Source organism: Crinia signifera, chromosome 5 (genome assembly GCF_055691185.1).
Source record: "Crinia signifera chromosome 5, ASM5569118v1, whole genome shotgun sequence".
In the NCBI taxonomy this organism is placed as follows: Eukaryota; Metazoa; Chordata; class Amphibia; order Anura; family Myobatrachidae; genus Crinia; species Crinia signifera.
The window spans coordinates 299,779,589-299,793,839 of NC_139221.1; the positions used below are offsets into that span (position 1 = coordinate 299,779,589).

The window sequence follows — 14,251 nt, forward strand, 5'->3', positions numbered from 1 at the left end:
TTGATCCGAGTACCATAACCGAAAAACTACTATGGGGTAAATTTACGAAGATGAGAGTTCTATTGAAGATTTGGCCTCAATTCCCCCAATTTCGATGCAATCGCGACTGATTGTATGTAATTTTTAAACTCAAGACCTTGTGGTTAGCATAAGGCGGCACCTGGTCAGAAAATAAATTGGGGAAAAACTATGTCCTAATAGTAGGCTCCTGTTGCATTTGTGAATTTTTTTGTTTGTTTACATTGTTCAGGTTGATTGTTCAGGTATTAAACTGTGGTGATTTTTACTTATGGGCTGTAGGGATGCAGCCCCCCCAGGTAACATCCGACACTGTGTTCAGCCCTAGTGAAGCCAGATGCAGTCCGTAATTGCCAGTTACTTCCTATTGGAAGTCCGACCTGCCAGTCACCTGCAGAAAAGGTGGTCCCATTGGGAGGTGTTCCCTACTACCGGGACTGCCAGTCCAGTCTGCGATAGGCAGAGAGCTGGCTTCCTGTAGGAAGCTGCTTTCTCCCTCACTGTGAAGCCATAGCCGGCTTCTGTGGGCTGCAGCCGATGCAGACCATAAAAGCCTGGGATATGTGCAGTACCATGGGCGATACTGTGAATGAGCCAGACATGGTGCCTGTCACTGCTTTCTACAGGTGCCAGGTCCCTGGACAGTGGCAGCAGTGGCGGCAGCGGAGAGCGGGAGCCGGCGGTGCGGAGCGGGACCCACCGACACAGCCAGCAGCAGTCCCCCTCCTACAGGAAAGTGGGAGCTGCCTCTAGTATTAACTATTGCAGATTTTTCTTTTATAGCTGCTGTAAGGTTGATCTTATATAATGCATCATACTTGTATTGTCTGCCTGTAGAAACACAAAATATGACTTTTATTTATTTACAGAGAAAGCGTCATGTCCTGAATATAGTACCTTTCCTATAACATGGTGATCATGCTCATATGGCTTCTGCAAATGTATGTTACAGGTATGAAAAGAACTTAGAAGAGGCCAAAAGGATAGGGATCAAAAAGGCCATCACTGCCAACGTGTCCATGGGATTTGCTTTCTTAATGATATACGCATCCTACGCATTGGCCTTCTGGTATGGTACCAGTCTGATTGTAGCTAAGGAGTACACTATCGGAAATGTGCTCACGGTAAGTGAAGGCTACCTATTTTTTAATTAATGGAAAGCGATCTTTGCATTGCCCTTATTCACCTGCCATAGAAAGTGCCTTAAAAGATATTGGGGTACAGTAGATGTATGAAGCAGTGATAAGGGAGGAGAAGGCCCATGGCAACCAATCAGCACTGAAGTAACATCTATAATTTGCATTATATAACATACAGAGCAGCTGATTGGTTGCCATGTGCCACTTCTCCTCTGGCTCACTTCTCCTCCCTTACCACTGCTTCATACACCTATCCCTAAGTGCCTGTTAAATGAATAGTCTGCATTTGTCTGTCTTATTAAATATCTAGTTATCAACAACATGACAATTATTAAATGTACAAGGTTCCACCACCCTCCTTTCTTATTGGACAAGATTCATAGAAGGAGTGGGCAGGAGACTTTCCGATCCCTAGAGCTCCAGTACCTCACACCTCTATCTCACTCCCATCCATGGGTTGTACTTTATCATTGACTTTGGTAGTGACTGGGGCCCCAGTGCTGTAATTTCCCCCAGGCTTAGCAGCAGCGTCCATGCACCAGGTAGACGGGAATGATAAGGGTAACAACTAGATCCACTTACCGGAACGATCTTGTCATGTCACTAGCAGGGCAACATCACCATCTAAAGTGTGGCGATGGAAGCGAGCCTAGGGGTACGTGCACTGTTAGAGGCCAAATAGCAGCAAAGGACATAGACTTGGGACAAAATATAGTAGGTGCTAGGTACCACTGAGCTCCAGTGCTCCATTCTATAGGTCATGGATACTGTGATGCTGGTCTCTAAGTAGGAGTTACACATTCTGGACAGCTTGGCACCTCCTTCCTGACACTTTCCTGCTTTGTACATGTTCCCAGCTGCAGGAAGTATGGGATGTAGCTAATATTGTGGACCTCAGGCTCTCGACGGTCAGAATGCCTGCAATGGCACTCCGATGGTCAGAATACTGGAGGTACTAGGGTTAATGTTTCTATTAGGGTTGGGGCACCAATTGCGAAGGTGGTGAATTGCGAGATGGTGAGGGTAATTGGCCTTCATACATCAGCAATCACAATTAATGGATTTCCAGATCCAGGGATTTTTTGGCCAGATAAATGGTTTCTACAATCTATCTGACTTTGCCCACACATTACAGATTTATTTCAGTGATCGGCAGATTTTTCCATCTAAAGATTGCATCTTCATATCTGGAAATTGCCCAATCGATTGTCATTTCAGCTGATCATAATGTGAATAGATGAAGACGATGCCCACACATATAAAAAAGATCTGCAGTTGTAACTAAATCTATGACAGAGGCTGTTATAACGGTAATACTCAAAAAAGGGAAAGATCCACTAAGGGCAGAATCATACAGGCCAATATCTTTGTTAACAGTGGATGCAAAGATATTTGCAATGGTTCTAGCAAATAGGCTAAATAATGTAATAGACGAAATTATACATCCAGATCAGACTGGATTTAGGAGGGGTAAGTCCACTGCTATAAACTTGCGCAGGGTATTTACCTACCTACAAACTGGGAAGATCACTAGAACTGAGATAGCCGTGGCCTCATTCGATGCAAATAAGGCCTTTGATTCACTGGAATGGCCATATTTGAAAAATACACTAGAAGCATTCGGCTTCGTCCCTCGATACATAAATAGGGTTTTTTCCATGTATCAGAGTCCTGTTGCCAGAGTATCTATCAATGGGTTTGTCTCAGAAGCGTTTCCCTTATATCGGGGCACGAGACAGGGTTGCCCACTCTCCCCTACCCTATTCGCAGTGGCCATTGAGCCACTTGCATGTAACCTCAGGAAAAAACTTTTAGACGCACAAGGGGGGATTGGGGGAGCGATGGGCAACCTTGTCTCTTTGTACGCCGATGACCTTCTGGTGGGCATGTCCAACTATAAGGAAGATCTTCCCCAGGTAATGGCAACCCTTAGAGAATTCGGAGCTTATTCGGGTCTGATAAAAAACCGGGACAAATCCCATTTGATGGTGGATGAAGTGATGGGTAGATTGGAGGATATACCCAACGGAGATGGGAATATCCCTAGGGTAGATAAGTTTAACTATCTGGGTGTTGTGATCTCTAAGGACCCAAAAGAATATGTTACAAGTAACATCGTCCCACTGATTGATGAGATCAAAATAAAATGTAAAAATTGGCTGAAATTGCCTTTGACAGTTATGGGAAGGGTTAACTTAATAAAGATGATAATTTTACCGAAACTTCTCTATGTATTACAACATTCCCCCACATATATTAGTAATACCATATTTAGGAGACTTAATGGGGTGTTAATATCATTTATTTGGAGAAATAAAACCCCTAGGATTAAGCTTGCCACACTTATGTTGCCGAGAGACCAGGGAGGACTCGCTTTTCCAGATTTCAAATCGTATTATATTGCGGCTCAGTTAGCACATTTGCAAGAATGGCTTAAAGAGTCAGGCCAATCAACTGAATTAAAGATAATGATCAATGTGACCATCCCTGGTCTCACGCCATTACAAGCCATCCTTGCAAATAGATGTAGTAAATTCTATCCCCAGATCCTAAATCAGGCCATAAAAATATGGAGATGGCTTAGTAAGGAACAAGATTATAAAGGACTAGATCCAGAAACGACCATTTTCTCACTAACCCCGTTTAAAAAACTAGAAAAACAGCAGGGTAGTTTAACATGGGATGGGGCCGGTATTAAAACAATTGGCCAAATTATGGATCAAAACAAAATGAAATCATTCACTCAACTCCAGGAAGAATACGGGTTGTCAAAATCCATATTCTTCCGGTATCTTCAGATAAGGAGCGCCTTTGAGGATTACGCTAAAAACTCCCCTATTGAAGCGAAGGACAATCCTACAAAAAGCCTTATAAAAAAAATAGGTATAAGTAAAACCACTTCGAAACTGTATAAATATATAATATCCATAACAATGATAGATCAGTTAGAAGGCCTCGCGACAAAATGGGTTGGAGATATCCCGGAACTATCGAAGGGGGATTGGGAGAAGGCGCTCTCCAATATTAAACTATCAACAAACTCTCTAAGAGTCCAACAAATTCAGTACAACATTATTCACCGAATTTATTTAACCCCGGTTAAAATAAGTAGGTTCTCGGGTAAAGCGGCAGATGGATGCCCAAAGTGTGGAGAGGGAGGATGTAATTTTTGGCATGTGTTGATGTTATAAAAAAGAAAATGTCAAATAAAGAGAAATGATATTAAAAAAGATCTGCAGATAATACCAGATTATTAAACATGTTTAAAAATCTGATTAAGCAATCAAGTGGCGATCCCTATTAATTTTTGATTGGGATTGCCAAAAGGGGGAGCCCACACATCTAAAATTAATTGTGGCAATCATCTCCATATCTGAGGATTGTCACAATTAATTGCTGATGTATGGGGCCCATAAGGCTGCGCGAGGGGATGGTTAGACTGGTCACTACTTTTTTATACCTTTTTTATACTGTATATAGCCTCAGCTTATGATCCACTGGGACTTTGAATTTAAGCTTCATCTGCCTCATAATTAGAAAAGATATCATCTGCTTATTCTTCTATGCTGTAGGTCATGCAATGTATATTGTGTTTTATCTGTGATTGGAGTGCACTCATGAACATATTATATACTATACAGTATACATATTTTTTTTATTAAACCATTATGTATTTTTTTTTTTTTATTGTTGTATTTCTTGTATCGGGTACAGCTGCGTCTCTTAAAGGTGGTAAACTTTGGATTGCCACTGTCCCCCTTTTTATATAGTTATGTATGGAGGCTCCCAATTCCTCGGAATAAGAGGCTGCAGTTGCAATCAGGATAGTAAAAAGTCTTGCAACCAATCCTAGGGCCAGCGCAATTAGGGGGTTATCCTGGTTGATTGGAATTTGCAGCCTTGCGAGTCCACCAGGAGCCGAATGCCGGTCCACCCCCCCCCCCTCACACGACGAGTACGGCCCCATGACCTGCGAATGGTGGTTCAACATAAACATCCATTCGCAGGCTATGTGGAAACACCCACATCATTCGATGGTCGCTGACCATCGAATGATGTGGTGAGTGCACGCATATCTAAAGTGACTCTCAGGCCACCTTAGATATGCATGCACATTCGAGAGGAAGTGGGCGGGCAGTTGACATCTGGTAATGTCAGCAACCCACTCCCGGCACCCACGTCACGGGGCCGTTTCCATGGGAACGCCAAGCGCTTGAATGGGAATGCCCTTGAAACGCTGGGCATTCCCGTGGGCGCAACTACCGCCACCGCCCCATGAACCCTGCCCACAGTGTTGGGTGTGAGTGCCTGGCAAACACCCCACACCCTGTGTCTGCACATGCGAAAAAGATCTAGGACAGGAATGCGGAAATGCTGTTTTCCCCTTCTCTGCCCTAGGAATACATGATCCAGGGCAAGGTCTTACAATGCTTGTGATTATTTACTTTTTAGATTGCAAGAAATTCATTTTAATTTAATAAGTAGCCAATTGTGTTAATTTAGTATTCTTTAGTTGGTACTTGTGTATTTTGGCGGCGCCCCCGATGTCCGTCGTACGACGATCAGATCGCATCGCATCGCATGCCATGCACCCGATGGCATACGATGCGATGCGACGCGATTTTGACCCCCATACGACCAAAAATCGTATAAGCACCCTAAAGGGTGCTTTTGAGCACCCAAATGGGTGCTTACAATGTTAAATGCACCCCCACGCCACCCCCCCACTATAAATGTGAACCCGAAGCGTGGCGAGCGCAGCGAGCCCGCGAGGGGCGGCGGTACGCGTCCTGCGACCTTTTCATACCCCCACTATCCACGTCGGCGTGGAGTTGAGAATAGAATAGTGTGGCGAGCGCAGCGAGCCGCCAAGCCCGAAGCGTGGCGAGCGCAGCGAGCCTCGCGAGGGGACGCGGATACCTTCACAGGTAAACGCGTCCCTTCGCGGGCTTCACAGGTATCCGCGTCCCCTCGCGGGGCTCGCTGCGCTCGCCACGCTTCGGGCTCGGTGGCTCGCTGCGCTCGCCACACTATTCTATTCTCAACTCCACGCCGACGTGGATAGTGGGGGTATGAAAAGGTCGTAGGACGCGTACCGCCGCCCCTCGCGGGCTCGCTGCGCTCGCCACGCTTCGGGTTCACGTTTATAGTGGGGGGGGTGGCGTGGGGGTGCATTTAACATTGTAAGCACCCATTTGGGTGCTTAACATTGTATAAGCACCCATTAGGGTGCTTATACAATGTTTAATCGCATCGCATCGCATCGTATGGCATTGTATGCCATGTACAATGGCATACAATTTCAAAATTGTATGCCATCGTGCACTATCGTACGATATCGCGTCGCATCGCATACCATCGTATGCGTTATGGTATGCGATGCGATGGGCGCCGCCAAAATACACAAGTACCCTTTAGTTTATAGACCTTACATGTTACTCAGCGTGTGGTGTGTATCACATACAAGATGTGTGCTTTTATATTAGATATTTTGCAAGCTATTGTACAATTCGTTTTGTTGTAATCTTCTTTTAGGTATTCTTTTCTGTCATCATCGGATCCTTCAGCATAGGACAGACATCGCCCAGTATTGAAGCCTTTTCCAATGCCCGTGGTGCAGCGTATGCCGTATTTAATATTATTGATAATGTAGGTCATATTTTCTTCTTTAAACCTACAGTGCTTTGTGTTTACTTCATACTTGCCTACTTTAGAAAACTAGTTTCAGGGAGATTATAGTTGGTAGTAGAATTTTGCACAGCGCCCCATTGAGGGGGTGTACCATGCTCCTCCCAAAGGGCGTGTCTAGTTCCATATATGGAGAGATTGTGAAAAGAGATTGTGAACGTGGCACCTAGAAGCGTGGGTGTGCACTGCTATATCTGAGAGGAAAATTTTAAAATGACTTATATCAAAATGTAGATCAGCCCCAAAGAGCTACTAAACTTGTTAAAGTGCTGGAAAATGGCGCTAATGATTCAATGTAAATGTATCTATCTCTCATTCATTTCCCCCCCCCAAAAAAAATATGTAACAGTGTAATGTGGGCTAGGTGAAATGAGGGAGATTGCTAGACTAATAAGGGAGAGAGGGAGATTGCTGTTATTTCAGGGAGTCTCCTGCAGAATGCAGGAGGGGAGGTAACTATGGTGTAACAGTGTAATGTGGGCTAGGTGAGATGAAGGAGATTGCTTGACTAATGAGGGAGAGAGGGATATTGCTGCTATGTCAGGGAGTCTCCTGCAGAATGCAGGAGGGGAGGTAACTATGATGTAACAATGTAATGTGGGCTAGGTGACATGAAGGAGATTGCTCAACTAATGAGGGAGAGCGGGAGATTGCTGCTATGTCAGGGAGTCTCCTGCAGAATGCAGGAGGGGAGGTAACTATGGTGTAACAGTGTAATGTGGGCTAGGTGACATGAGGGAGATTTCTAGACTAATGAGGGAGAGAGGGAGATTGCTGCTATGTCAGGGAGTCTCCTGCAGAATGCAGGAGGGGAGGTAACTGATGTAACAGTGTAATGTGGGCTAGGTGACATGAATTAGATTGCTAGACTAATGAGGGAGAGAGGGAGATTGCTTCTATTTCAGGGAGTCTCCTGCAGAATGCAGGAGGGGAGGTAACTGATGTAACAGTGTAATGTGGGCTAGGTGACATGAAGGAGATTGCTCAACTAATGAGGGAGAGCGGGAGATTGCTGCTATGTCAGGGAGTCTCCTGCAGAATGCAGGAGGGGAGGTAACTATGGTGTACAGAGGCGTAACTACTTTTTTTGCGCCCCCCCGCCGGACATTTTGGGGCGCCCCCCCCCCCCGAAATATTAACCCCCTCCTTACCCGTCCCCATTGCCACCGGCGCTTCTGCCTCTAACCCGACACGCAGATCTGTGTCGGGTGACGGGCGGTCCCCGGCTCCGGCTGCAGTGCTAATATAATAACAGACACTCGGAAAATGGCTGCCCCCATACAGCATTATGGGGGCAGCCATTTTCCGAGTGTCTCTTATTATATTAGCACTGCAGCCGGAGCCGGGGACCGCCCGTCACCCGACACAGATCTGCGTGTCGGGTTAGAGGCATCGGCAATGGGGTAAGGAGGGGGAGGGCAGGAGTCGGGAGCCGGGACCAGGTGGTAACTATAGTCCCGCAGACCCCCTAGGCGCCCACACCTGCCTAGCGCCTCCCCGCCACCGCGGGGGCTGCGGGACTATAGTTACGCCACTGATGGTGTAACAGTGTAATGTGGGCTAGGTGACATGAGGGAGATTGCTAGACTAATGAGGGAGAGCAGGAGATTGCTGCTATGTCAGGGAGTCTCCTGCAGAATGCAGGAGGGGAGGTAACTATGGTGTAACAGTGTAATGTTGGCTAGGTGACATGAGGGAGATTGCTAGACTAATGAGGGAGAGAGGGAGATTGCTGCTATGTCAGGGAGTCTCCTGCAGAATGCAGGAGGGGAGGTAACTGATGTAACAGTGTAATGTGGGCTAGGTGACATGAATTAGATTGCTAGACTAATGAGGGAGAGAGGGAGATTGCTTCTATTTCAGGGAGACAGCTATGGTTTACTTCTATGTACTTTACTCATTCAGGACCACTTACTAAGCAGCCATCATTTGCTGTTTAGCAAGTGACTAAACACCGATCCAACGAATGCCGCCCCCCCCCCCAAATACGCGCATGCACTTGCGCAGACCCCTCACCATCAGAACGGAACCAGATTCGGCCCCTTCCGATCCAAGCTGAATCACCCCCTAAATATTTACACAATATTATCAACTTAAGATAAAATAAAAACAAATGATAAGAAAGAGATATCAGTAACATTATACATTGCATTTTTCTGTAGTATTAGATTATTATTTTCAAGGTTAAAAATGAGATATGGCCAAAGAAAATATTTGCACTTGTGATTACAGTTTATCTACATAATTGTTTCCGATTTGAAATAGAATGACGGACAGAACATATATGTATTCTAGTGTAAAGCGTTACCTAGAAGACTGCAATTCAATCACCTTGGATTCAGAGGGGCATCTTTATTAAGCTTGTTGAAGTGATAAAGTGCCTGGTCTTTATCACCGGCCAATCAGCTCCTACCTGTCATTTTTCAAACCAAGCCTGTAACATCACAGTTAGGAGCTGATTGGCCGGTGATAAAGTACCAGCCACATTATCACTTCACCAAGCTTTATAAACCTGCCCCAGAATGTATATGTATTATTGGTACTTGTTTCCTAGCACGGCGCCACTGATTTCAATTGTATGCCATCGGGTCTGAAAAATCGGTCGCATCACATGCGACCAAATCGCATACGATGTGATGCGACGCGACCGACCTGATTACATTGGAACCAATGTTAAATGGTCCCTGAGACCCGATTTTACATTGGACCCAATGTTAAATGCCCCCCAGACCCCATTTTTTATTGTATACCCACCCTGATGGGTAATTACTATGTGAAATGCCCCCCCCCATTGTTAACACCACGCCACGATCAACGTCAACCCGAAGTGTGCGCTCGCCATGCTTCGGACTCGGAGTCTCGCTGCGCTCGCCACACTATATAAAATCAACTCCAAGCCGACGCGGATAGTGGGGGTATGAAAAGGTCGGAGGACACGTACCGCCGCCCCACACTGTACGCGCACTGGTGACACAAAATGAGTAACCGCGCTTGTGCCAAATCCTATATATGGACATGGACAGAGATTGCAAGTGGGGAGAAATGTATAGGACCGGCCTTTGGGGGAGATCAAAGCTGGGAGACATAAAAAGGAGGGCGTTAATGGGGGACCCCTGTTTATGAACGATTCGGATGATAGTTCGACCAGTATTAGGTCGACAGAAGTCAACACCGTGTAGTAGATATCCATTAGGTCAACTGGTAGAAAAGGTCGACAGTGCTTAAGGTCTATAGGTATAAAAGGTCGATAGGTTCAAATAGTTGACATTACACTGGTCAACAAACATATGATCGGCAAGTTTTTCCACCATTTTTTTTAAAAACGTTTTCATCCCTTACCTATCCAGCTTGGACTACGATTGGGAATAGGAACCTTGCCAGAAGCTCAGAACACTGATTGCTGTTCCATGTGGTTTATCATTGTAAATTACACTCAAAAACATAAACGTGTTCACTTGTTTGGTGTCAACCATTTCCATACTGACCTTTTCACTGTATGGTATTGTACATATTGACCTATTGACCCTGATGACCGTTTGTCCCTGTGACCACTTGCATGTCAACTGAAGTCGACCTATTGGCTATCAACCTAGTACTGGATGACCCAATGATCCGCAATCAATCTTTTGCACCTCGGTGCGTAGCTGGTACATATTCCGGTGCCAGCTCCGATGTCTGCGGCTGCAGGTGGAAGAACAGTGGGCAGGACGGCATTCCACATACAAACACATGACAATACAAGGGCAGATGGTCCGAATAGGTAGTCAGTAGACTATAGGTGCGTCCGACGCTGAATCAGACCCATTCTGTTATCCAGCATATTTGCATATTTGCATATTCTGCATATTTTATATAAATGCTAATCTGCTTTGTTTCTTAACAGGAACCCAAGATAGACAGCTTCTCCTCTGCAGGAGTTAAGCCTGACAAGGTGAAGGGTGATATCGTCTTCACTAATGTGAAGTTTACATATCCGTCCAGGACTGACATTCAGGTTAGTAAATGTTTATGGAAAACGGTTTGGTTTTTCTAGACAGACTGAAAAGCCCCAATAAAAGTAAAATTACTATTAGTTAAACTGCCCTCCCCAGTATCAAACTGGTTCCCAGCTTCATATGAGTGAGTGGGCCAAAATCCCAACAGTTGGGATCACACAATCCAACAGACTCCACCGGTAAGTACGGGGGGGTTGGGCAATAGGGAAAGGGTTAGACATTCTGCAGCATGGCCCTTGTCTGTACATACACAGAGGACGGAGGGGGCATTAATGAGCAGCTGGAGCATGCATTATACATGGGGCAGAGCTTACACACTTGGTGATACTGTATAATGAACAAATCGCTCAGGAGGGCCAAAATTAGCGATTACATTCATTGTATGGCCCAGTGTAGGGATGGCAATCCCGGGATTGGCCTCCCTAATAAAAAAACGCTGCCGCTCACAACTAATCCCCCCCACCAATCCTACCCATCCACCCTGCCCTTCACTGTCACTTACACAACATTAAGGCAGCAGCAGTACCATCTCCTGTCTTCACAGCGGTGGGTGTCTGTCAGCGGCACAGAGGGCGAGTGGCCGGGCGACTGGGTACGGCAGAGTAGGTTTACAGTTAGCAGCATGCCGGCGGCTGGGCTGCGCAGCATGACCCCTGACATCACTTCACGCTGCGCTGTGCACAGCCGCACCGCCGGAGGTCAGTACTAGCCATATAAGTGAATTTTGCTTGGCCACAGTAATCCCGGGATTCAAATCCCGCCTATTTTAGGCCAAAATCCTGGGATTCCGCCGATCCCGATCCCGGGATTGGCCTTCCTAGCCCAATGTGTACGCACCTTTACAGAACACTACTTCTACAGTCTTGTTGCCTATCCTTTCTGGACTTCATATCAGTGGATTTTATGGCTATTTAAGAATGTGTTCTATGCCTGATCATAGACCGCAGATTATCTGGTCCGTCATCTGTACATGTCATTTAGACTCCTTATCACTCTTACTGCTCAAATAAAGGATCATCATCCCTATTCCAAAGGTCCTGGCCTAATGCACAACTTCCCCTTTGCAAACACAGCACTGTGTCATTATCTGTCTTCTATATGTAACAGATGCAGGAGACCATAATGATGTGGTTGGTTCACAGTTTACAGGTGACCAGTGTGGCCAATGTTATACTGACCTGTTTAAATCTATCATTAAGGATCACTTTTCTGTTGGGTGAGATCTATGTTCTAGGGGCTGTTGACAAGTTGAACGCAGATCGGATGTAATTGCTTCCATATTGCGTTCACAGGACTAATCATGTAGTTCTCATTCACCCAGTGTGTGTGTCTGGAGGCCATCTGTTGGCAGCGAGTGAAACTACATCTCTTTCTCTCTATCTCTCTCTCTCTCTCTCTCTCACACGCACAAACACAGAGGCAACCACAAGGTAGCAGACTAACTTTTAAAGCATTTGCTTTGAGCGGGTTTACTAGTATGTATATATGTGCTTAGCAATCCCCCCCTTGCACTACATGGTCGGCGCTGCAGCCATGGCTCGTTCCGATATCTCCATCACCCATACACACTGGAGCGATATTATCGAAGGCCGCAACAATCACTTTTCCATCCTTCATGAACATGCATGATGCCGCCAGCGATGTCGCTAGGTTTGTTGTGCACCACATCAAGCGCCCGCAGAAGCACGCATCCCGCACATACACACTCAGAGATATGCCGGCCCGATCAGTCCGGCCAGGCGGCATATTAGCGTGTACCCAGCTTTTAAGCGTTTGGAATTAAATCGCTTGTTCTCATATTTAACCAGATTTTCATTGCAACCAGTCACATCCGGCAGATGATTGAGAAACTTGTAACATAGAGAACTTTGGGGCAGATTTATTAAGCTCAGTGAAGTGATAAAGTGGAAATTGATAACGCAGCAGCCAGACAGCTCCCTACTGTCATTTTTCAAATCTGGCCTGTAGCTTGACCGTTAGGAGCTGATGGCTACTGCGTTATCACTGGCCATTTGATCACCTTACCAGGCTTAAGAAATCTGCCCCTCTATGGCTTTAGCATTACTGGTTCCCAGTAAATTGGTATGATTCATTTTCATGACTACAGGTGTTGCACAAAACATGTCTGAATCCATTGTGTGTAAGCATAATGCATATAATCCTTAAATGCAGCCAGAAGGTCATGTCCGTGCTGTGTTTCTCATTGAAGGTTTTGAAAGGCATAAACCTTACAGTCCCTTCCGGTAAGACGGTAGCCCTAGTAGGGAGCAGCGGTTGCGGCAAGAGTACAACAGTCCAACTCATCCAACGGTTCTATGACCCTGAGGAAGGCGCGGTAAGTGCACACGATGATGGTATACAAAATGTTCTCTTTGTCATTGACAGACTTGAAAGTAAAGAGTAGTTGCCGCTTTCATTTGGCCAATGGAAACACGCTGTTGCAAATCTTCTTGGCCACGTTTTAGTTATGTCACTTAGAACGTTTGTCTTTTCTTGTAGATCACTATTGATGGGCAGGACATCCGGCATCTCAATACCAGGTACTTAAGAGAGATGATTGGGGTGGTGAGCCAAGAGCCCGTTCTGTTTGACACCACGATTGCTGAGAATATCCGATATGGCCGGGAAGATGTCACCATGGAGGAAATTGAACGAGCCACCAAGGAAGCGAATGCCTACCAATTTATCATGAAGCTGCCTGATGTATGTAATGTTTTAGTTTCCGTAATTACCTTGTCATTTGTCAGTCATTACGACGCAGGGCTCATTCTGCTGGGGCTGCAGGATAGGGATACATATGTAGTCGCCAGGTTTTCTGCATACACAGGTGGATTCTGGCATCGGCATAATCTAGATCACTGGTTGGTGCAGCCATACAGAAATGCAGCTGTAGATGCATCCGACCCAGAATCAGCCACACTGAGCCGGATTCATAGAGGGGGCTTGTGCACAGCTGCTGTGTCATTGTATGTAGCTGCTGTGCGATAATATGCTAATGATGCAGCAGGCATCACCTCCTTCCAGCTTCATTTATCTGAGGACATCGGTCATCTGAGGTATCCTAAGGTTACTCGTGATGATTAGGAAACTTAAGCTGCCCATAGACGGTCCGTTCCCGGACTGTCCGTTCTGTACTATGAGATGCGCGCTTCCGCGCATCTCATCGTACGGTACAAAAAGTATGTGATGCACATACTTTTTGTACTAGCTGTTCATAACATCGCATCACATTGCATGCACACTGCATGCACAAGGCATGCGATGCGATGTGTACTATTTAAGTTCCGAACGGATCCATTAAACGGACCATGTATGGGCAGCTTTACACTGCTGAAACCACAAAGATGCACCCATGCACACAGCCTGTCGTTGTCTTCGCTCTACCAAAAACATCTGCAGCCTATAAATCAG

General features: G+C 45.8%; 1 protein-coding gene across 1 annotated transcript in view; it reads left to right on the plus strand.

The window, feature by feature from the left end:
- LOC146081254 (ATP-dependent translocase ABCB1-like) overlaps positions 1-14,251 on the plus strand; it is a 107,808-nt gene that overhangs the window by 44,775 nt on the left and 48,782 nt on the right. Inside the window, exons 8-12 of the mRNA XM_083189375.1 lie at positions 971-1,142; positions 6,693-6,806; positions 10,729-10,839; positions 13,050-13,175; positions 13,340-13,543. Coding sequence (XP_083045501.1) covers positions 971-1,142; positions 6,693-6,806; positions 10,729-10,839; positions 13,050-13,175; positions 13,340-13,543 — 727 coding nt within the window. The remainder of the gene's footprint in view (positions 1-970; positions 1,143-6,692; positions 6,807-10,728; positions 10,840-13,049; positions 13,176-13,339; positions 13,544-14,251) is intronic.